Below are 25,002 nucleotides of genomic sequence, written 5' to 3'. Positions count from 1 at the left end.
CCAGTCTGTGGTAGAGTAGCCTGAATTGACGAAGACACTCCCCTTGTGCAAAATAATGAGGGAAAATGCATGGTCAGATCGACCACTATCTCACTGGCACAGGATGGACAGTTTCTAGAAAATATTCATGGTTTGGGGAGCCTGGGTGGCTGAGTCAGTTAAGCATCCAACTTTGGCTCAGGTCATGATCTCACAGTCCATGGGTTTGAGTCCTGCGTAGGGTTTCGTGCTTATGACTCAGAGCCTGGAGCCTGCTTCAGATTCTGTCTCTCTCTCTCCCCCACTCATGCTCTGTCTCTCAAAAATAAATAAATGTTTAAAAAAATTAAAAAAATATATATTCATAGTTTGAGGAAACAATTAAAAGTAAGAAGGCTCATGGGGCACCGGGGTATCTCAATGGGTTAAGTGCCCGACTTCAGCGCAGGTCATGATCTTGCAGTTCACAAGTTTGAGCCCTGTGTGCTGACAGCTCAGAACCTGGAGCCTGTGTCAGATTCTGTGTCTCCCTCTCTCTCTCTGCCCCTTCCCCACTCATGCTCTCTCTCTCTCTCTCAAAAATAAATGAACACTAAAAGTTTTAAACAGAAACAATGACTCACTATTTACTATATTCTTGCTGAAAATTGCAGTATTCTGATATTCAGAAGTGTAACGTACATTGGCGAAGAAGCAAGGTTCTAAATGAGCTTTCTGTCAGTCTTGTCCTCATGGTCACCTAAATGGTTAGCCCTTACTTGTCTCCTTTTAAAATGGGTGGAGAATTTCCCGAGTCAGTATCTACACTCTCCAGCTCTAAAGACTTCCCTCAAACCTTGCTGTTCTTACTGACCACTTCCTGGCCAGTGTTCCCATGGTTCTCGGTGTGAAGTGCAACAATTTGAGGGCTGATGTTTGAACTCTCCTTGAGCACCAGCTGTCCCTATGGGTCACGGGCCAAAGTGAGTCACAACAGTTGCCCTGTGATCCACCAAATGTTGGTCTAAACATCGTATTTACAAAGACTTACGAGTAGCAAGAACAATACATCAAGAAATGGATTTGTCCCCATTTAAAAAAAGGAGAGTGGCACCCCTGGGTGGCTCATTCAGATGAACGTCTGGCTCTTGATGTTGGCTCAGGTCATGATCTCACAGTTCATGAATTCAAGCCGCACATGGGTCTCTTTGCTGACAACACAGAACCTGCTTGGAATTCTCTCTCCTTTCTCTCTCTCTGCCCCTCCCCTGCTTATGCGTGCATGTGCTCTCTCTCTCTCTCTCAAAATAAACATTAAAAAAAAAGAAAAGAAATAGCATGTCCCGTAGTTCAGAAATAATGTAAGAAACTATTTTTCAATTGTAACAAATAATTCTATTATTTCTTCTATAATTTAAACTATGGCAGTAATAAACACATAATTTTATGTATTATTTATTATACACTTTATATAACACATTTATAATATATTTATGTATTATTATAAAATATAATAGTAAATAGCAGAAATAAATCCATTTTTAAAGTTTATTTATTTATTTACTTACTTATATATTTATATTGAGAGAGAAAGAGAGAGTGAGTGGAAGAGGGGCAGAGAGAGAATCCCAAGCAGGCTCCTTGCTGTCAGCACAGAGCCTGACAGGGGCTCAGCCCCATGAACCATTAGATCATGACCTGAGCTGAAGTCAGACACTTACCCACCCAGGCGCCCCATAAATCAATCAGTTTTCATCCCCTAATTTCTCAGTTTTAGAGTTATAGAGTATTAGCCTCTGTTTAACTATTTATTAAGATTTTCTAAGGAGCTAATCCCAGGCTTACGTTGACTAATGTTGTAACTGCCGTATTCCACCAGAAGCGGCTTGTCAGAAAGCCTCGAACTGCACTGCAGCTGAATATGAGCGAGCGGACTGGGCACTCGGAAAATCGTCTGGTGATCCATGTAGGAGCCACAGTACCTGAGGAGACAATTGTCAGGGAGGAGGGTCTGCCGGTTGCATTCCCATTGACAGTGAACTCACTACTGCTTAGATACTTGGGGGTTCGGTAAGGGGAGATGCTTAGGGCGGAGCTAAAGCAGTCATCCATTCTGTGCTAAGTCACTGTGATTGAGTAACTTCTGTCCCTTCAGTTTTGCACTCTGCTAAATACAACCGCAGTACTATTGACCGTTACCTGTTGTTTTCCTCACAAGCACTTACAAACAGAAGAAATATAGGTCTTCTCTTTTAACCATGTAACAATAAGAATTCCCTGCTTTTACCCATAACCTATCTCTAGAGCAGAGTGGAATCCATGAACTGAGGCTAAAAATATGCAAAGAATCCCAGAAACACTTAAAGTAAAACACATGCAATATTTTTTCAAACTAAAGTGAAAACTGAGGTACGTGCACTTTGACGCTTGCCTTTGGCAAAATTTCAAAGTAGTCTGTCTGCAATATTTCCTTGCCTTGCCTTTTCTTACCTCTTGTCCTAAGAGGAAATTTCCCTCCTGTTAGGAATTCTAATTATATGAGCACTTGTGGTTAGGGGAACATGAAACATTAGTACCCTGGGGGCCCATGATAAGTCAGGTCTCTGCTCTGTGGAGGCAAAGTTCTTCCCAGGGTGAAACCTGCAAGGTCCCAAAGGGAAACAGCAAACACACCGGTTGAGGGCTGGAATCTGTGAATGTCATTTACTCCTGGCCCCCGGAAGCACCTGGGAACCACAAAAGTTCATGGATCAGACACTGGCATTCTGCGGGAGGACCACAGAGGTAACCCGTGATTTTAAGGTTCCAAAGAGGAAAGTGTTCATTTATATTTCAGGAAGAATCTTTTGAAGTAAGTTAAAGTTCAGGCCCTGATGTGCGGGTAGGCTGGCTCCTGGAACACAGGAAGTGGTAGCAGGTAGGTGGTCACTTGGCCAGTGGGAGCCAGGCTCTGAGAGGCACCTGGCATCCACATGAACCTGTTGGGGCCAGAGTCTACTCCAGCGGGTCATCTTGGGACCAGATTCCCGTGTTCAGAAAACATGATCCCTGTTCTTTGCGTCTCATAGTGATTTTATTGGTGCTCTCCATTAGCATTTACTAGAGCTTTCTCACGAAGATGAATCTTACTGGGATGTTAAGGAGGAGTCCAGAAGAAAGGAATCTTTGAACCCACACTTGGACTGGAGTTTAGAGGGAAACAGTATAGAATGGAGCATAGTGATAGATAACGGAACAAAAGTTAGGGGGAAAAAAGCGAGAAATTGGAGAAACCCCCAAAGAGTCAGTTTACAGGCACAGGCACATGAGACAGGTAAGAAAACGAAGAAGTAAATAAGTGAATTGATGTGTTAAAATTCAAAATGGGAAGAAAGGAGAAGCAGGATTAGTACACAAGTCCCCCTGGTATTAAACGTAAAGATTAACCCTCCCAAGTCCTCTTCCTAACTGTCTTGACATTTTTGGGTTGTGTTGTTCTGTTCATTTCTTTTGCTTTTGTTTTTGTTTGTCGTTACTTTTTCATTTAAGATTACATTTGATTTTGTTTTGCTTGGGGAAAAAAAAGAAACCCTGGTACTTTTTTCTAGTGCACCAACTGCTTTCCCTTCAGGAACTTTGCTTTGCAAAACTTCATTGAAAGGGCATCTATTCCTTTAGCGTTCACGGCTGCGTTCTAGCTGCCCTGTGCACGCACACCCCATTCCCGTGCTCTGACTCACAATCCCTAGGCATCCTGGTGGCGGCATTACCTTTTTCTACTTCCCCTTTACGAACCCAATGCCTCTAAGCAACTTTACAGCAAGCTGTCAGAAGTCAGTTCAATTAGAGCCTTTCCGTTTTCGATGAAAAGACCTGATAATGGGAAGGGCTGGCATTTTAAATCCTAAGGATGCAACCAACATAAAAAGAATCTGATAGGGTTTCAGCCAGTGCACAAATTAAACTGAAGAGCTAGCTCTTCAGGGAAAGTATTTAAGCAGAGAGCATTCCCGATTTCCATTCCTTGGAAGAAAATCTGGCTCATAACTTTGACAGCAACACTTCCTAGGTGGTAGTGCTTGTTACTTAGGACAGAAAAAAAAAAGTATCTTGTTCTGAGGCATAACTCTATCTTACGTATACAACTTCATTTAACAAATTGTAAAGATTTGTTTTTTGAACCTCTAATTAAGTATCAGAATGCAGCATTCTTAAAATTTGGTGGGGGTGGAAGGCACAGTCTATAGCATTTATCCATCCAGAGTAATTTCCAAGGCAATCTTTTTGTTTTTTTCTGAATATAGTTGACACATGATGTTACATTAGTTCCAGGTGTACAACATAGTGATTCAACAACTCTAGGAGGGCCTGGGTGGCTCAGTCGGTTAAGTGTCCAACTTCGGCTCAGGTCATGATCTCACGGTTTGTGGGTTCGAGCCCCACATTGGGCTCTGTGCTGGCAGCTAGCTCAGAGCCTGGAGCCTGCTTCACATTCTGTCTCCCTCTCTCTCTGACCCTCCCCTGCTCACACTGTCTCTCTCTCTCTCTCTCTGTCAGAAATAAATAACACACTAAAAAAACCCAACTCTATCCCAAATAATCTCACTAATTATAATCATGGCTAATATTTTCTTTTGGTGTGTAGTATGCATTATCTCCGTGAACCCTTACCAAAGAAAAATCCCACCTTAATAAGTAAGAATTATTGCCTCATATACAGACTGAAAATCAAAGGTTAAGTAATTTGTCCTAGTTAATATAGCTACTAAACTACAGAGCTCAAATTTGAACCCAGGTTTTCCATCTCCTACCTACTAGACCCTGCTTCAAAAACATTCCCAAAAGGACTACAAGCCACATCTAATAATGGTCCAAGAATGCTCTTAAATCAGATAGGATATATTCCAGTGAAGACAGAACCAGTGACTGCATAGCATGTAATCTGAGAGTCTAAAGGAAATAAAAGAAGGTGGTTCTAGAAAATCATTTAGAAAAGGAAAGTTTCATTCATGGACCAACAGTGAGCAAAGAATTAGCAGGCAAATCCCTTAGGCTAACTTCACAAACATTCTTCCTTCAAAGCAAACTTAGAAGCTAGGCTGCTACCAAGACAGGACATTCTGTAATTTAAATACAAGACCTAGTACAACTTTAGAAGCAACTAAACAACCATAACTAAGGGACAAATTAAGGGTGAGAGTGAGGAGTTCCTGGGTCTGTTCAGGAAGTTAAAGCACCTCGATTTCTCTAATCAGCCTCAACCCATGCCCCAGATACAGCCAGAGATCGGCTCAGCCTCTCCTACTGCACAGAATTGGCTAATGGTTTTTAACTTGTTATCACCAGACTCCTATTTACTGTTTCCTCCAGAGCTCCATGGTTTGAAAGACTTTATCTGCCAAGCTATTTTTGTAGAGTATGGGGGGTGTACACTCATAGCCCAGCAACAAAGAGCAGTGGCCCAGCGAGGACTTGGGAGCCACAAGAAATGGATTTGAATTCTGGCTTAATCACATATGAGCTGAGTGACCTTGAGCAAGTTATTGAACTCCTGGATCCTTCAATTTTCCTATCCGTAAATAGCTAAGTGCAAACTCTTTGGGGGCAAGGAATCCAAGGGTTCGAATGTTTAGGTAAAGCCTTTCATCAGATTCCCTACATATGGAGCCCACTTACATGTGCTCATTAATTTCCCACCATCCGTGGTCACAGCCCTTCACACTCTTCTTGGTTATTGAATAGTTATGGAATTTCAGTGCGATGCCAAGTGTTGATAGGGAAGTCTGTGAAAAACACACATTAAGTCAGAAAACCGTTTCAGTCGAGGACATGTTTCAGGTTAAGTTTCCTCACTCGGAACTCATTCCCTCGGCTTGCTGCTTTTAGGGCCTTTTATTCTTTGTGCCCTATTACGATAGGGGAAGATGGGAAAGGATAGGACCCGAGGTCCCTGGGTGGGAAAAACACATATTTTGGAACAATGCTGGGAGTGTCTGACCGCAGCAAAGCCCCTGGGCATAAGGTTCCTTCTAAGAATGTAACCACACCGCCTACTCCCCATCAGGTTTCCCCTCAGGAATTTGACAAAAGACCTGAGCAGGACCCTAGGCCACCCCTCATACAATGGAAACGAGCCAATCGGGAATGGACAACTCAACACCTAGAGCTGTCAAGCCAATAAGGGTAGGACCTGAGGAGGAAAAAGGGGGAAGGGATAGCGGAGGGCTGGTCAGAACCTAATAAAACAAAGTCCTCGGGCACTCACTTTCAAATGTCCCCTCTCCTTAAAGAGACCTTTCCTCCTATTCTTCCTTTCTAATCTCATATTCTAATAAACTTTTGCCTGCTGCTCATGTTGTGTCCGCCTCTTCATTCTTGGAAGTGGCGAGACGATGAATCCCAGGTATTGTGGGAACAAATCCTGCAACACTATGCCCTTTGGGGAGGAAGACCAGCCCCTCCCCTCCCCTGCAACAGACCAGAAGGAGGAGAACTTAATAGAGAGGGAAGCGGGTGGCCCAGGGCTAGGGAGTCGCTCTAAGGCTCTAATTCTGGGTGAGCTGGGTAACATGGGACACATTGATTCTCTCTAGGTGTCAGTTTCCACCTTTTAAATGAGCTTAACTCCGAAAACACCCACTTGTTAATGAACGCAGTTTCCTCCTTCAGTAACAATGGCATAGTTTATTTAAAGCACCATTCAGATTATTTAGATAAAAGAGAAATGAATCAGCATCTTCTTCATATTAAACCTGGGTATTCCTGAAGGCAGCTACTAAGTCACTCCCAGGTCTGCTCTGACCAGAGCAAATAAGAAAGAGGCTGCCCATACAGCACACGTCCCTGTGACTGCACACACACACACACACACACACACACACACACACACACATACACAGCTGAACTTTTTATGGCATTGTATGAGATACACGTACATTATGTTTGTTATGTCATGATTTTAGTTTTTAAATGTTTTAAATGTATCTTTTTAAATGTTTATTTTTGAGAGACAGAGACAGAGGGCAAGCAGGGGGGAGCACAGAGAGAGGGAGGCACAGAATCCGAAGCAGGCTCCAGGCTCCGTTCTGTCAGCACAGAGCCCCACAAGGGGTTCATGACCCCAGCCCAGATCATGACCCCAGCTGAAGTCAAATGCTTAATTGATGGAGCACCCAGGCACCCCTCCTTTTTTTTGAAGAAATTAATTTTAACCACTGATTTTTATTGCTCTGACATTTAGTATTATAGTGATGTCATTTGTATTTGTGATGTATTTGATGTTACAGTTTCTTTGGTGTGTGTATGTACTTTCTTCTAACATGTATTTAAATACAGGGGTCCTCATCCCTCAACCTCTCTTTCAGAGAAAATGAATCAGACTCTTTATGTCTTTATTTATTTATTTATTTATTTATATTAAGTAATCTCTGCACCCAACGTGGGGCTCAGACTCACGACCTCGAGACCAAGAAGCTGCACGCTCCATCAACTGAGCCAGCCAGGCGCCCCTATGTCTCTCATTTAAAACATCACAACGACACCGGAAGGAAGTATGAGTCCTATTTTACAGAAGAAATCAAGACTAACCCAAAATAAGTGACATTCCCAACGTTACCCTGCATTTCCCCGAAGGTGCCCTTTTTCTCGGTGTGATGCCACGTGGAACACAGACAGTGAGGGCTCAGGGGACCGGGACTGTCTCGTGTGCGGCAAAAGCCAAGGGCTTCTGAGAACATGCATCTATTCTCCCCCGCCCCCAGTCTTGCCGTCTTACTGTTTCTTCACACTAAAAATAGCTGAGAGATAATAAATATCTCGAGTAATCCCTGTAATTTTCTAGCATAAGAATGTATTCCAACGGAACCCTCCATGGGAAGCTGGCGGGGGCTTTTTCACGGTGTTCCATCGCTCCAAGGTAAAATAGGTTTATATGCACCCCCCCCCAATGTCCAAAGCCTCCCCACAGAGAAAGGAAGGAAGTCCCCTTGCACACCAGATTCCACTGACACAGAGCTGCACACAAGTCTACACTTGAGCCCAGATTGGCCTAGAGGCACCACTGATATTTGCCAGCTTGACAAGGAGGGTAATGTGGTCAGTTCCACAAAGCACGGTGTTTTGCTCAACAAAGGGACAAAAATTAAAAACAGCTAAGTATGCGATTTCCTTCTATGTTCCATATTCTCTGTCCCCACTGCCCAACCCCCGCCTTTGCTTTGGGAACTTTTACCAAATACGGAAAGAAAGTCTCCTGATCTGGACCTGCTATGTTGAAACATTTCTCTAGTCAGCGACAGTGACAGGATGCAGGATGTACTTTATCCTTGTCACTTCTCACTCGCCAGTGATTCTATACATACCACTCAACCCATCTCCCACAGGCACTGGAAACTTCCATGGTTAGATGCTTGCCACAGAAGCAGGGAAGAGGGATTTCCTAAGTGATAGGAGGAGGTGAATTTTCATGGCCCACAGTGCTCTGCTTATGTGGGATGCATCTAAACTGGTGGGTGAAGCGTCCGACTTTGGCTCAGGTCATGATCTCATGGTTCGTGGGTTCGAGCCCCATGTCGGGCTCTGTGCTGACAGCTAGCTCAGAGCCTGGAGCCTGTCTTTGGATTCTGTGTCTCCCTCTCTCTCTAACCCTCCTCTGCTCATGCGGTCTCTCTCTCACTCTCAAAAATAAATAAAAACATTAAAAAAAATTTTAACTGGTGGGTGCTAGGCTTATGGCATTGATGATACAACAATTCAAAACGCCACTCCACGTTTTTCTCCTGAGATTCTGTAGCAAAATGTATTAGTTGAAAACCAAAAAGAAGAAAGGCAGAGAGGTAAATATTCAAATAAGTTATGAAACATAGGGAAGCTGAGCATCTTTAGGAGCCCAGAAAAGAAGGGGGTGCTGAATTTACTTATGGAGGGGCACATGATTCCTTTTAATGCTGCCTGGGTCACTTTCTATTTGAGTAGCCTCTGCCAAATGGCTTAACCCCAGTTCTATTTCCTTATCCATAAAATGTGACCAGAGTCTCTCTCTTATATCAGAGGTATGTTTTAAGAGCAAATAGAAATGTGTGTGCCCTAATGCAGGTGACATGTTATAAGCCTCAATATTCCTTTCTGCTTTTTCTTATTTCACCACACCTTCTTCCCCCACAGTCTGTAAGCTCTGAGACAACAAGGACTTTACCTTGTTACTAAGTGTTCCCTGTGGTCACGCCCCTGAAACTGACATTCAATAAATACTTGTTTACTCTTGGGAGAAGAATGAGAGGAACTTTAAATTGGAATGGGAGTTAATCCTGCTCAGGTAAATGAGGCCTTAAAAACTCAGCTGAGGTGTGCCTGGGTGGCTCAGCTGGTTGAGCTTTGGACTTCAGCTCAGGTCATAATCTCAAGGTTCATGGGTTCAAGCCCCACATCGCGCTCTGTGCTGACAGCTCAGAGCCTGGAGCCTGCTTTGGATTCTGTGTCTCCCTCTCTCTCTGCTCCTCCTCTGCTCATGCTCTGTCTCCTTTCTGTCTTAAAAATAAATAAATACTTAAAAAAAAAGAAAAAAGAAAAAACTCAGCTGAAAGTGAGTTTGCAAAAGGGATTGATTGCTCTTCAGTTAAAATTGTAAATCGAACCAGGCGCTAAGAAGGATGGAGGATAATAGAAATCAACTCTTGTGTATTAAAGGTTTTATTGTTTTATCATGACTTGAGTCAATATTTTGGTTACTTAGGTCATTCTTCTTAGTTGTTTGTAATAAATTCAAAGATATTTTACAGGTGACATTACTATTTTTACATGATTTCCATTTGCAAAAATATGCAATCACACAACTTTAGGTGGCTGTTCAAAGTGGTCCGAGAAAGGAACAGCTTTATTTAACCTCCATGCTGAGGAGGACCAGCCTTGACCTCTGGAAATGGTGTCACTCACCAAGTCTGTCCCTAATATTTCCTTGTCTTCCCTCTCCCATTCTCCACTCCCCCAATGGCATGCTTTTTTCCTTATAAAGAATTCATTTTACTCAGCATTTCTAACCCTCAACCCCTAGCGAAACAGAATCGGATATTCTAATTTACATTCTGACTAGAGCAATGTTTGGGGATCCTCACTATAGGGCTTATGGCTTATTATGGAATCCCATTTATTTCACCTCAAAAGAATTTCAAACAGGGGCGCCTGGGTGGCTTAGTCGGTTAAGCGTCCGACTTTCGCTTAGGTCATGATCTCGCGGTTCTTGGGTTCGAGCCCCGCGTCGGGCTCTGTGCTGGCTGCCAGCTTGGAGCCTGGAGCCTGTTTCAGTCTGTGACTCCCTCTCTCTCTGACCCTCCCCTGCTCACGCTGTCTCTCTCTCTCCTAGAAATAAATAAAAACATTAAAAAAAAAAAAAAAGAATTTCAAACATTTGACGAGCTTTGGGCAATGGGGCCTTTCTTGTTCTGGATGTCATAAAAAAGATACATCTGTTTTTTGGAGAGACGGAAGAGACAGTTTGAGGTCTCTCCTCTTCCTTCTTCAAGTTGTGAGAGTCGCATGAGGTACTGAGATTCTGCTGCCCTGATGAGGCATTAAGAATCTGGTGGTGAGTGAATCCAGAACCTCTAGGTTTTAGTCATTTTGGAAAAGTTTGCAACAATGATTAAAAAAAATAATTTAAGGATGTATGCCATTAAGACACTGAGACTAAGTACACATTTGGGTGTAATAAAATTGTTAAAAATATTTAACTCTTTGGGGCACCCCTGGTGGCTCAGTCAGTTAAGCATCTGACTCTTGGTTTGGGTTCAGGTCACAATCTCACGGTTCATGAGATGGAGCCCTACATTGGGCTCTGTGCTGACAGTGCAGAGCCTGCTTGGGATTGTCTGTCTCCCTCTCTGTCCCTCCTCTGCTCATGTTCTCCCGCTCTCTCTCAAAATAAATAAATAAACATTAAAAAAAAATTAACTCTTTGTGCACTGATTACACATACAGCAAGCACGCTTCTGCCTCAGGGCCTTTGCCTCACCTGTTGCCTTTGACTGCGATACTCTTATCCTAGAAATGCATATAGTTCGTTTCCTCATCTCTCTCAGGTTTCTGTGCAAATGTTCCCTTGTTGGGGAGGCTTCCCCTCACCATGCTGTTTAAGGTAACAAACTCCTGACATCCTATCCTTCATACTCCTCACCACCCCCTCAGGTATAGAGCCCGCATCTCTGCTTTGTCCTCCATAGCCCCATGTAACATACTGTACACGTTTTTGTTGCCTGTCTCCCCTACTGTATGGTAAGCTCCATGTCAGATATCATGGATCCCAGTGTCCAGAATACGTCCTGACACATAGTAGGCAGTTAATAATAAAATGTTGTGGGACGCCTGGGTGGCTTAGTCGGTTAAGCGTCCGACTTTCGCTTAGGTCATGATCTCGCGGTTTGTGGGTTCGAGCCCCGCGTCGGGCTCTGTGCTGACTGCCAGCTCGGAGCCTGGAGCCTGTTTCAGAGTCTGTGTCTCCCTCTCTCTCTGACCCTCCCCTGCTCACGCTGTCTCTCTCTCTCTCTCCTAGAAATAAATAAAAATATTTAAAATAATAATAATAATAAAATGTTGAATGAATGCAAACCATAAACTGCTTGCCACTTACATTGACTTGCTATGCCTCACAAAAATGATTTTATATATTGATGCTGAAAGAGCCTATGACCCTCCACAAGATATTAAAGTTGGAGAAAGAAAAATAGTTATAGACTAAAATTCCAAAGACAAAAATATAGAAAAAAAAAAAAGATTGAACTCTCTGTTAAGGAGGAGATATCTATATATTTCATATACATTTACATCTTGGTTTGTTTATACACCTGAAATATACATGACCTAATTCAACTTATTATTTCTTTATTATTCTTACTATAAGTGCTGATGGTGAAATAAGTAAAAATTGATGAGTTCTACCATAGTAAAAAACAATTGTTCGATCCTGTAAAAATGTCTTTGCATTTAAAAAAATTTTTTTAATGTTTATTTATTTTTGAGGGGGAGAGAGAGAGAGAGAGAGACAGAGTGTGAGTGAGTAAAGGGCAGAGAGAGCGGGAGACACAGAATCTGAAGCAGACTCCAGGCTCCAAGCTGTCAGCACAGAGCCCAATGGCGGGGCTTGATCCACAAACTGTGAGGTCACGACCTGAGCAGAAGTCAGACACGTAACCAAGCCACCCAGGCACCCCTGTCTTTGCATTTTTTTAATAAAACAAACAGAATAACAATTGGAAAAATAAGCCCATCTGCATAGAACAGTTAATTTATGGACAGAGGGTTGAAATTGAAAGAAACTTTCATGTTCTAGGTAATGTATTTGATTACGGTTTAAGTATTATAAAATTAACTAATATTCTTTTTGTAGTGAAAAAAATAAAGTTGATTAAATTTCAAAATAAATTGTTACTAAACATAAGATAACAATATTTTTCTAAAATAGTGGTAAAACTAGGTTACCTGAAATTTCCAGGTACACTTGCATTTCGGAGGATAGTAGCTTGGGTAATATGGACTTGAAATTTTCCCTTCGAAGCCAGTGATTTCTTTGACCAATACTGTGTTTTCACACTCTGAAAAAAATTCCCAGTAACAGACAATGATTTGTGGTTGTGGGATTATGGGAAGTGTGCTACATTCATTTCTTTAACTACAAATGCACACTCCCTGATCAGCAAGCTTAGATACTTTTTGAAATTTAAGCTAATTTTTCCAAAAATAAATAGTACTGAGGAGCCTGAAATTAAGTCCTCCATTAGAAACAACCTCAGGCTGCACGTAGTCGCAGTTCCAGGAAAAACCTCAGCTGAAGCCACCCTGGGACCGCCCTCCCATCTGCCAATCAAAAGAAATGTGAAACATTCCTGTAGTCTTGGAGACGAGTCAGAGTGGGAGCTGCAGGTAGTTACTTTGTACAAACTTGCCAATCAATCTCCGCTTGCAGGAGCCCCATGTAGATTCTCTGAGCCCACCTCATAACTGGTCACTTTAAAAGACTCTCAAAGGTCTTGATTGGGTCCCGCCAAACGCAACGGACGCCTCGCAGACACTGAACGGTCAAAACTGTTACTATGCTGTTACTATGGGTGTCGTACAATTATGATTGGTGCTTATGTAATGATGCAAAACGTACAACGTGTGCACGGTAACACCCCCGCCCTTCACCCATAAATACCCTGCTCACCACTGTTCGGGGCTTCACCTCTGCTGCTGCGCTGGGAGACGGGTGAGCCCCTGCTCGAGCTTGTAATAAAGACCCTTTTGTTCTTGCATCGGTGCCGGCTCCTTGGAGGTCTCTGGGGGCTCGCGATTCGGGCATAACAGTACCATACAGATGTATAGCTAAACTTCTTGTTCGAATTCTATATTTGTTTTCAGATGTGTATTTTGACTACAGATCTATGGGATGCAATTACTCTCTTTAAAAACATATTTTAAATATATTTTTTAAATCTTCTGAGCTTATTTGTTTAAATGAGTGTGTATTTGTTGTTGAAGAAATATACCCAGTTTACATAACATGTTGTCCTGTTTGTAGAAAACAATCTAAATGTCTATTTTATTATTATTATTATTTTTTTTTAATTTTGACACAGAGAGAGAGAGTGCAAGCGTGAGTGGGGGAAGGGCAGAGAGAAGGGGAGACAGAATCCAAAGCAGGCTCCAGGCTCTGAGTCAGCACAGAGCCTGGTATGGGGCTTGAACTCACGAACTGTGAGATCATGACCTGGGCTTTAGTCAGACACTCAACTGACTGAGCCACCCAGGCGCCCCTCTAAATGTCTATTCTTGCTGTATGGTCATCCTGCTAAAATGTAATTTCCTTGAGAGTATTGGTTTTTATCTATTTTGTTTGCTACTCTTCCCCTTACACCTGGAATCATCCCTGGCATATAGTACATGCTCAATAAATGATTGTTCACAAATTCCACTGCAATATTTCTGCAATAGTCATATTTTGAATCTTTGGATCTAGAGACAATTTTCCACCCAACAACATCTCAAATCGCCAATTCAATTTTTAAAAATAAATCAGTATTACATTTAGTTTTGTAATAATTTGTCGGAGAAAACCTATCAAAATAAGCCACTGCCTTAAAATGTAGATGGACTTGTGAAGCTATGACCATCTAACTTAAGCCAAATCCACTGCCCTCCTCACCCACATCTGTCATCTTGATCCTTTTGGCCTTGTTGGTGCTCATAGAGCAGTTACCAGGACACCATCTGTAAGATCCAACCGGCTACAAGGCAACAAATATTACAAAAAGACCAGAGTTTCAGTGAAGGCTCTTTTTATTTAGTCTTGTTTTGTTTTACTTCGTCAACCCACATCAGAAAGAGAAGAATGGGGGTACCTAGGTGGCTCAGTCGGTTAAGCATCCGACTTCGGCTCGGGTCATGACCTCATGGTTCGTGGGTTCAAGTCCCACGTCAGGCTCTGTGCTGACAGCTAGTTCAAAGCCTGGAGCCTGCTTTGGATTCTGTGTCTTCCTCTTTTTCTGACCCTCCCCTGCTCACTCTGTCTCCCCCTCTCCCTCTCTTACAGAAATAAATAAAAACATTTAAAAAATTAAAAAAAAAAAAAGAGAGAAGAATGAAAGGGAGCTGGGACACTTATGCTCACTACCTGACTCAGGAAAACCCGTTAAATCTCTGGGTGTTACTTCACATGCGCCTTCTGGGATGGCATTCTCATACACTGCTATTAAGGAGAACTCGTGAAAGACAGCCCTCCCCCAACACCCTGCTCTGCTAGGAACTGAGATCACTCAGCTCCGAGCCCACCCCTCTCTACTCTGTTCCGTGAGGCTGAAGAGGGCACTCGGCAAATCAATTCGCTTCTCTCCTCTGCCACCGACTTCCAACTAGGCTCTGTCAATAGGGGGCGCTACGGACAGACTAGAAGATAAGAGGAGGAAGAATTGAGCTTCCTGTGTGTTTCATTTCTTCTTTCTGGGAGGGTCAGCCCTGCAAGGATGGTGCTTCCCACCCTCTAATGCAGCTATACTTTGTCCCTGTAGCCAAGTTGAACCCTGTTAGCGGTTTTCCCAACTTCTGCTTTATGGCACCTTCCTCAGATACCAGCCTCGACTGTCTGGTACCCCCTACTCCACAGTCTGGGTCCCAAGTCCATGAACACCTGCCTCTGAAGTCAGAGACACCAGCACCAGCCTGGCACCCTCCTCTTCAGAGGTCTAAGTTTCAGGCCACAGCCCCCTCCTCCACACTGTAAATTGTCATCATTCAGGCTGCTTTAACCTTGTTCCCCCAGACCTATGGGGGGGGGGGAGCGACTGCTTCCTGCTTGTATTACTTACATAATACCTTACATTTTCTTTTCGCCTTTGAGTCAGCTAGCTAACACCTTTATACTGAGTTAGCAGTTCTTCACGTTAAATTCTCAGTAAGACTACGATCTCTCGTCTGACTGGACCCTGAGTCAAGGCCCCTGACTAATACAACCAGTATTACAACACAGCCTCAGGAGAGAGAAGACTGGAGACAGGATCATAACACATATTTTTCAAGGCGACTTTTTTCAATTAGGAAAGACTTACTTTGTTCTGGAATGACCTCGAAAAATGCTCGGATTCCTGATAGCCTCCGTATCTGAGGAGACTTAAATGCCACCAACATGAGATTATTTGTGGAAACAAAGGACATTATCGTTCTCGTTGGTTCACAAATTCTGAAACCAGATAACAGAACAAAAGTACATGAATCGTAGGCTATTGAGCCTCTCTCCACCAATTCCACACATTTCCTGGGCCCTCTACACAGTTCTTGTTAGCCAGACTCTGCCAGCCTGATCTTCCTCAGTTGGTGGCCACGGGGCATGATGGAGGGAAGCTGGTAAAGGTATAGAAACTTCTGTCTGGTACTACGAAAGGATTTTCCTGACGGCTGTCACTGGATCCTCCTTGAGAACAAACAAGGCATAAACAGCCATTTAAATGGCTACAGTCATGAGCTCTGCTCTAAGGAAAATAGAATTCAGAACTCAGCTCCATCACTTAACTGGCTGAGAGACTCTTGAGTAACTAATCTTCATAAATGCAAGGTCTCCTACCATAAAATGGTGGTAATGACTATAGTACACTCCTCATAGCATTTCGGTGAGGATTAAATAAGATAATAGCAAAGTATGTCTGGAAGGATGAAAAGAAGCAATGACTGAAGAATGGGAGCCAGTGACAAACTTACTTTTCACTGTGTACCATTTTACACTGTTGAAATTTTTAACATGCAAAATATAAATTCATACACACCTCCATATATACATAAAACACTGTTGCGTTCATACATAAGCACTATTAAAAAATAATGCGCTATTTTAGCACAGTAAAAATAGTACATTTTTAATAAAGTATAACTATCATTATTAAGATATTAAGCACTTGAAAAGATATCTACTAATAAAAAGTATTAGCATATGTATATGTATCTATGTGTGCAATTACATATCTATACAAGAAAATATTTGTAAAAACATAACAGACATTTGTTCTGGGTAATGGGATTGTGAAATATAGATACTGTTTTCGCTGGCTGACCTCACTTTCACAATGAACATTGTGTTTGTTCTCTTCATAATAAGGGAGAAAATGTTTGTTTTACTAACGCTATGCCATCATCATAGATAGAGTACTTGTACTCACACTCTAATGAGAGCGATTGCAATGAAATAAAGTTAAACAAAAAAAAAATCTGTTATATTTCAGAAATATTTCAAAAAGCGGCTGAAACTCCTGCTCCACTGATTTTGACTCTTGTATGTTACAAGTAAAAAGCAAGCATTGTGTCTGATAGGCTCTGGCTAATACAGTGGATACTCAGTAAGGCACAGGGCAGTCTTTGATCTCCTTAGAACACACAGATACAGTTTTAAAAGGGAAACACCATACTGCCAAAGGTAGACAGTGTTAAAAGGTCTTTTCCCAGGCCGACCAGAGTACCTATACAAGACAGTGCTCCGGATTGGCATGAGGGAGTCGTAAAGGGTCAGGGAGTCGGTGACGCAGTTGTCAGCTTCAATCTGGACAGACTCTATCGAGAGACGGATCAGATAGCCCACCAGGGCCACCAACTTGAAGTGGCACATCAGCCTCCCTGAGGTTGCAGAAATCTCCAGAGGGTAGCGGAGAGACACACGATCTGCGTAGAAGTCCTGAGAGCAGCCTTTGTCTGTGGAGACAGCACTTAGTTTTGTTTTGTTTCGGAAATGACTTTTCTAGACATCGTTATAGAAGAGTGAGGAGCAAAGAGTTCCCATGGAGGACATCTGCTATTTTTGCCAGCCCGGAGTCCACTCCCCTTTCTTCTGGTAGCAGCACCAATATTTTACTTTGAGAAACTATCTACACCCTGACTGTGTGGTTTGGTTGGGGGTTAAACTCACTTGTATGTCCAGAGATGGGCACATAACCCAGACTGGCCAATCAGAGGAAAAGAAGCTGGTTCATAAACGGGCATGCCCACCAATCTGGGACAGTAAGTACGGCACCAGGACTTCTGCCAAAACTATCAGGAAAGTTGTGCGGGGGTTTTTTTGTTCTACCGTTTCCACGACTAATATATTATAAGCTTGGATCTACTGGTGATATTTACGACACCGCATTAGAATACACTTGATGAAGCTTCAGCGGGGAAAATCAGAGGTGCAGAGCCCTGATGAGATTTTATTTTAGAACCTGGACCCAAACGCGCCTGAAGCCAGCACACTCTCCCCTTATGTCCCGGTTACAAGAGCCAATCAGGTTTCTTCTGTGCTTAAGCCCGTTTTAGTGTATTTCTATCCCTTCCAACTGAAAGAGGCTAACAAATACCACTATTTGAAAAAGAAAACTATAGCCAAAAAGGAGAGTAATTTGGAGGCAATGGAGGAGAAACTATGTGTCATGACTTACCAGCTCCTGTGGTTGAAGAGTAATCTGACCGAAACCCAGCTGCATTGAAAAAACACACGGAAAAGAAATCATCAGTTCCAGCATATCAATTCGTTAGCATTTTCCATAGTAAAAATGATTTTCAGTCCTTAAAAGCAATTCATCGTACCTGAGATGTGCTTTAAAATAAACCATTGAGGGTAGGGGAAGTGGTTTATGTATTTAGAGAGCAAGGGGGATGGCCATGAGTTGATAGTTGTTGAAGTGGAGTGGAGGGTTATATGAGAGTTCGTTGTACTATTCTCTTTACTTTTCTGTGCTTGAAGTCATCCATAGTAACACATTTTAAACATCTTTAGAGGCAGGGGTGCCTGGGTGGCCCAGTTGGTTAAGTGTCCGACTTCAGCTCAGGTCATGATATCACAGTTCATGGGTTTGAGCCCTGCATCGGGCTCTGTGCTGACAGCTAGCTCAGAGCCTGAAGTCTGCTTCGGATTCTGTGTCTCCCTCTCTCTCTGACCCTCCCCTGCTCACGCTGTCTCTCTCTCTCTCTCTCTCTCTCTCAGAAATAAATAAAACAAAAAATATATTTTAAAAAGGTAAAAAGCACCCAAACAAATACACTAATAATTAGTCCTGTGTCTGAAATAGTATTTGGGGTGCAGAATTTTCCACTAGAGATTTTTCATGCATGCATTTAGCAATATTTATCAGCCAGATACTACATGCCTGGCATATATATATGTAATTATGTATATGTGTGTATATATATATACATATATATATAATTTAAATCAAAAGAGAAAGTGCATAATTTGGGGGTCACACAATTAATTAACTGAAGTATTTTACTGGCAAATCAAATGATGGAATGCACATTTCAACAGGCCATTGTGAAACACTGGGCAGTGTTACATAAATAAAATAGGTGCAGTTCTGTGTGGACAAGGGAAAAAACAAGATAAGCCTCTGCAAAGTTCTTTTTTCTCCAGGACTTGGAGCCTTAGTTTGAAGATTCATGAAACTGAATTAAATATAGGGAGGGGTACACTTTAATGAATTCGATTTTATATATATTTTGTAATTTTGAGTATTCTATTGTCCAATCATTGTATATAACCTTTAGTAACTTCCTTTATCAGTGTCCTCAGCTAACCTTGATATACTGGGATTGTGGAAGAGAATACTTCATTACAAGATTGACTATGTTAATAGAAATACCGGGAGTGCTACAGGAAGGATCGCATAAAGGGGAAATACCCAACAGTCACCATTTAGTACCACAGAGTCCATGTCTACAGCCAGGCCCTGCAAGCTCCCCACGGAGGTTCGGTTTATGATGCTTGTCTGGATGGAGTCCTTCAAAATGGCGGCCACACAGTCCTCACAGAAGATATGGCCCTTGGCATGTGGCATGACAAACACAATCCAAAAGTGGACAAGGAGGCCACCTTTGTTGTTGCTGCTACAGTGAAAAAAAGAGAGGGGTGTTCCGGTATCTCTCTTAGGACTTTCATAGAAAGACAGTGACCCACTGATAGATTCAAGGCAAGGCCGGTAAGGACGTCCTTCAGCTTCTAAAATTCGTTCTTTATGATTCCTATTACAGGGATTGGTAAGGGAGAGCATAATAGTGTGTGTCTTCCTGTGTTGGGTTCACACATAAAACCATTCGTGTATCGTTGCATCTGCATGGAGAATATACTATTTTTATGAATATCAACCAGTATTCACCGTTCTTACAAATAAAAACAATTGTAATTTTTGATACTTCACCATGTACAAACACGGTGCTATATTATGCTTTATCCCATGTAATCTTTTGAGGAATGTTCTATTATTCCAGTCTTATAGAAAAGGAAATCAAGACCAACTATAACTCAAAATCACATAGCTAGTGAGTCGTAAATCCAGGAATCAAGCCCAACTTGGTATTTAGCCAAACTCTGAAACAAGAGCATCTAAGTATACAACTATTGTCATGTTTTATGAAAAACACACCTTAAGTGTTCTAGAGTAAATAATGTGGGAAATGGAAAGTAAACAAAGAGCTTTACTCCAAGGCTTCCTAGTGCCTTTGGTATCTCAAAGTGGATTGTGAGCCTGGGGCAGGTGGGATAGTGTACATAAAACACAACTTTAAAAATAAGTTGTAGTAAACGAATTAAAAATTAATACCATAAATTTTAACAAAAATTATTTGACTATGAGATCCTTTTTTTCTTAGAAAATCTCTAAGGGCCAGTCTTTTACTGAACATATTTTGAGAAATAGTAGACTGTGTTTTATTTTTACCCCACCCAATGGTAGCCGTGTTTGTGGCCATTTTGCCCAGTGGCATTAAGATGGGATGGGGGGGGGTGCGCAGGATCCCAGCTGTGGGCAGAGGGCAGGCTTTGGTAGGTGAAGAGGAAAACTCAGCATGACGGCAGGGTAGAGTCGAGTCAGCAGTTGTCCTAAAGGGGTGTTAAGGCAAAGCCGCCCGGAAGAAGATACTTGAAGATGGCAATATCTTAGCTTTCGCCCTTTTACAGCAGTAAACAGAAATCCCAAAGAAGGGACATACGTTACCTGACATCTGCAACGACGGACTGCTTGTAAAATTTAGAGAATGCAGATGTTGTATAAACCAGGTTTACCTGAAAAAGGAAAAAACGAGGTGTCTGACGTCTTTCAAATTTGGCTTTCTCTCACAGCGCCTAGCATATTACAGGCCCAAGCCCTGACAGCTGGCGAGGAGAAAAGCAGGATTCTAACGGCAGGCTAAAATCTTGGGTTACTTACTGTCATTCTGCTGTTTGTGAAGAATAATCAGTTACCTGTATTCGTTCATTGCTGTTTTTAGACACCCTGATCAAACTTAACTTCTGTATTCTGCCTACTCCAAAGGTTAATTTTCTCCACAACAAAAAACTCCTTTAAGTGCATTTACAAAGGATTTGATCCAACCTCTTTTCTAACAATGCACAGCATGGAAAATTCTGGAGGGCGCGTTGCTGTATTAGCCACTAGGGGGCAGGTGGTGCCCACAGCCAGGTTCACCATCCCCCCCTTTCAACTCTGCAGTCTCTAGGGCAAAACCCAGTTCTTTTAAAAGACGCCATCATTGGATCTAAAGAGCTATTCCAATTTGCCTTCTTTGTCCTTTCTTAGCATTTCTAAAGCCAAACTGAGTCTCTGCCAAATCTCCTCCTATATTCCCCTTCCTACCTAATGGCAAAATCATCCATGTAATTGCAGGGTTTAGATTCACTATGCAACACAGAATACGTTACCTAAACCTACCAAGCGTCCACTGTTTTTTTCTTTTTCTTTCTCTTCCCTCCTTCTTACCTGCCTTCCTTCCCTTCCTCTCTCCCCTTTCCTTCCTTCCTTCCTTCCTTTCTTCCTTCCTTTCTTCCTTCCTTCCTTCCTTCCTTCCTTCCTTCCTTCTCTCTATGATAGGAAAAAATAGGATAAAATAGGCAGAGAGGGAAAGCATAGGACCTGAGGTCCCTGGGTGGGAAAACCCCATATTTTGGAACAATGCTGGGAGTGTCTGACCGCAGCAAACCCCCTCGGGCATAAAGTTGCTCTTAAGAATGTCACAGACACCACCTACTCCCCCTCAGGTTCCCTCAGGAATTTGACAAAAAGACCTGACTAAAAATTAGTAGACCATAAAACATACGACCCACAAGGAATGATGTGGCCACAGACCATGCCTCATACAACGGAAACGAGCCAATCAGGAATGGACAGCCCAGCACCTAGAGTTATTCAGGCCAGTAAGGGTGGGACCTGAGAAGGAATAAGGGGGGATGGGAAGGGGATGGTGACCAGAACCTTATAAAACAAAGACCCTTGCCTATTGTTGGCAGGCATTAACTTTCCCACATCCCTTCTCTGCAAAGAAAGCTTTCCTACTACTCTTTCTAATCTTACACTCTAATGAACCTTTGCCCACTGCTCATTTTGTGTCCACGTCTTCATTCTTCGAAGCAGCGAGACAACGAATCCTGGCTATTGAGGTAAAAAACCCTGTAACACTTCCTTCCTTCCTTCCCTCTCTCTCTTTCTTTCTCTGAAGGTGATCAGAGTGTTTACCAAGAAACTTTGGGCTAATCTGAGGAATCATTGATATACTTTAAAGGTAGAGTGTTTATCCACGTACCCCATACATAGAAGGCCTTCGGTAAACAAGAAGCCACTGTGCCCACTGCTGTTGTTGCTTGCTCTCTCCCACAGCCTTTCCCCCTCTACACCGCAGCGCGCCTGTCACAGCAGTAGGGATGCCACTGTGTAGGCCACCCTCTCCTTTATTGTGCAGATACAAATTGGCAGAGGCTTTCTAGTTTGTAATATGTACCGAGAGCCATGAATAGATATTTTCATTTTAGGAGATCTGCTAAGGAAGCAATCACAGATACATACAATCCATGTAGCAGTTCTGTATGGCATTATCCAGAGTAGCAAAAATGGAAGACAAATACCCCATAAGAGGCGATTGGCTAACTTTGTAGCTACTAAAACTTACATTTTTAAAGAATATTTACTGGAGCGCATGGGTAGCTCAGTAGGTTAAACGTTGGACTTCGGTTCAGGTCATGACCTCGCAGTTCGTGAGTTCAAGCCCGGTGTCCGGCTCTGTGCTGACAGCTCTGAGCCTGGACCCTGCTTTGGGTTCTGTCTCCCTCTCTCTCTGCCCCTCCCCCACTCACACTCTGTCTCTCAAAAATGAATAAACGTTAAAAAAAATTTAAAAAAAGAATATTTATTTACATAGAAACATGCAACTTAACATTAAGAAGAAAAAGTCAGGTTATAAAACTGAATATCTACAAATATCCCAATACCATGTTATCCTTTATGTCTATGTGGTCCGGAATAAAAAGGGCTCTATATCTGGAGATGATGTTAAAGAAAATTTTAATGATCCTTTTCATAATTTTCTGAATTAAAACACTTTTTATGGTTAAATACATATTAGTTCTATAAAGAGAAAGTTTTTGTTTTTTAAGTAAAGAGATTCCACTGCATTGAGGTTGAGATAGATGTGTACATCTAACAAAATTAATCAGTATGCGTGTAATTTTAGTTCTGGAAGGCATTTTAAAGATCACCTGATCCAATTCCTTTATCTTACTACAGATGGGAAAACCTGGAGCTCAGAGAGCCATTTGTTTTTGTATTCAGCCATAAATAAAATAAATAAGTTACCAAATAAATTAGCAACTCTGTCTTGGCAATTATGGCCAAGATGAGCTAACGCCCAAGTTTGCCTCTGACTTCTTCCATCCACCCTGCTCACCTGTGACACTTGTGACCCCTCCACCCCGGCCCCTCATCCCCTGCTCCCCTTATCTGGCCTCTCGCACGACCCTCCTCATCCCCATCAACTCACCACTTGCTGCACAGTCCGAGCCACAGACAGAAATTCCCTGGACTCCTTCTGTCGATACTCAGGAAGAAACTCAATGTTGGTAATGCGAAACATCCCGACAAAGTAAAAAGCATCTTTGCTTTCTGTCTTACCTGGAAGACAGTAGAGAAAGTGAGTAGGGGGCTTTCCCATCTGTGGGGCAGTGAGGCATTGTCTGCTGTGTCCGTATAGGACCCCTAACAATGTTTTATTAGGCAGCTACGTATGTGACTGCTTCACAGCGTGTGAAGCTTGAAATATAATTAATAACGTTGCTTCCATCAGCAGTAAATCACTGTATCTCTTAGGATACTCTGCTCTCTCTTGGCAAATACTTGTGCAAAAACAGATTGCAAGGCAAAAGATCTACCTCTTTGACTTTATACTTGCCCTCGAGTCACGAGTCACTAGGGGGCCAAGCAGAGCATATGCAGTTTTCATGGATTCTGAGTCTGTAGAAGGTAGAGAGGTAAGAAATGGATACTGTCAAGCTCTGAGGTGAAGTGAACATAGTGGGGCAAGTGGGAAGGGCCCCCCAGCTGACCTTCACTGAGCTCCCGGGTGCTCCTTCCTATCTGACTTGTGCGGCTGCTGCGTAGGGTACGAGGCTGGTCTTCAGCTCTGTGCAGTGCATGAGAATTCACCCTTCCTGGGGACCACAAAGCAGGGTTCTCAGCCCAGCACCAGGTCACTTCTGTTCAAATACTCTGTCCAGTGAGGACCGTGGGACTGGACATCTGGCCTGCTCAGAAGGACTGACAATGCAGGAAGGACACTGTTGTGTCTGAGTTGCCTTATAGCCTGGGGTGGGGGGTGGGGGATGAGGGGCTCTTCTTTCTGCCTTTGCTTTTTGTTAGCAAGGTCTCACTCTTAGCTGGCACCATTCCCCAGGCTCCCATGGCTATGGTACATTTCTCTCCTGTGACATATGTCCCACTGTGCATTAACTTGTCGGTGTGTCTGTCCTTTAAGAGTAACAGTAGCTTCTTTTTGTCCCTCCGCCCCTTATGTAGCTTTGACGCTCAATACATGTTTGTGGGAAGGAAAGGGCAGAGGAAGGGCAGAAGAGGAAGAAAGGGAGAGGATACTGTCTCCTAGCACAGTGCCCAGCACATGGAAACGCCACATAAGCGCTACGTAAAAGCAATGGCTGAATTAGGAAGAAGATGTGCTTTTGTGAGTGATCCGAAGTCACCTCCCTGTGCGAGGACCACATTAGCCCCATGCACTGGAGTGAGGTTGTAGGGACGTGGAGAAGGGGCCCAGGGGCAGAAGGCCTGAGCGGATGTCCTAGATTTGTTCTTTCAAGCTATGACCTTGGATGGATCACCTTGACTCATTAGCCTCACATAGAAAGCAATAACGGTTTTCATGCCAAATTTGAACAGGGAAGTGCTTCTCAGATTTTTGTTGTTGTTGCAGACTCTAAAATTTGAGTGAAAGCCATGCTTTCTATATAGAAGCTCGCATATTCTTATAATAGTGTTATCCAGACTCAAGGGTCAGGATAACAATACAAACGAGATTAATTTAGCCTTGAACTAGATTACATTTACCAAACTCTTTAGCTCAGCCCAACATGCATGGTCACAACTATTGTTTGTTGAACAATTTTCAGTTGTTCATACCAGTTTCCTCTTCCTCAGACTGGTCTGTCTTCCTGAAATGTCCTTCTCTGATTTTTAACACAGCCAACAAAGTGCTTCTACATGGTGACATTCTTTCTTTCTTTTTAAGGTTTTTTTTTAATGTTTATTTTTGAAAGAG

The 25,002-nt window shown here is 42.6% G+C and overlaps 1 protein-coding gene across 2 annotated transcripts in view; it reads right to left on the bottom strand.

Annotated features, from left to right (window-relative positions):
* Window positions 1-23,325, bottom strand: part of TMPRSS7 (transmembrane serine protease 7) — a 36,850-nt gene extending 13,525 nt beyond the window's left edge. Inside the window, exons 1-9 of one of the 2 annotated variants that reach the window (XM_039250351.1) lie at window positions 23,218-23,325; window positions 20,406-20,473; window positions 19,106-19,299; window positions 17,856-17,894; window positions 16,905-17,133; window positions 15,507-15,637; window positions 12,406-12,518; window positions 5,614-5,720; window positions 1,804-1,940 (exon numbers count right to left, since the gene is read on the bottom strand). In XM_039250351.1, the coding sequence (XP_039106282.1) occupies window positions 1,804-1,940; window positions 5,614-5,720; window positions 12,406-12,518; window positions 15,507-15,637; window positions 16,905-17,133; window positions 17,856-17,894; window positions 19,106-19,299; window positions 20,406-20,473; window positions 23,218-23,310 (1,111 nt within the window). In that variant the 5' untranslated portion in view covers window positions 23,311-23,325. The remainder of the gene's footprint in view (window positions 1-1,803; window positions 1,941-5,613; window positions 5,721-12,405; window positions 12,519-15,506; window positions 15,638-16,904; window positions 17,134-17,855; window positions 17,895-19,105; window positions 19,300-20,405; window positions 20,474-23,217) is intronic. The other variant, XM_039250352.1, reaches the window with a different exon arrangement.
* Window positions 23,326-25,002: the final 1,677 nt, after the last annotated feature.

This window comes from Hyaena hyaena, unplaced genomic scaffold, assembly GCF_003009895.1.
Source record: "Hyaena hyaena isolate Hyena2069 unplaced genomic scaffold, ASM300989v1 scaffold_366, whole genome shotgun sequence".
In the NCBI taxonomy this organism is placed as follows: Eukaryota; Metazoa; Chordata; class Mammalia; order Carnivora; family Hyaenidae; genus Hyaena; species Hyaena hyaena.
This window is presented reverse-complemented; position numbering and strand designations above follow the sequence as displayed.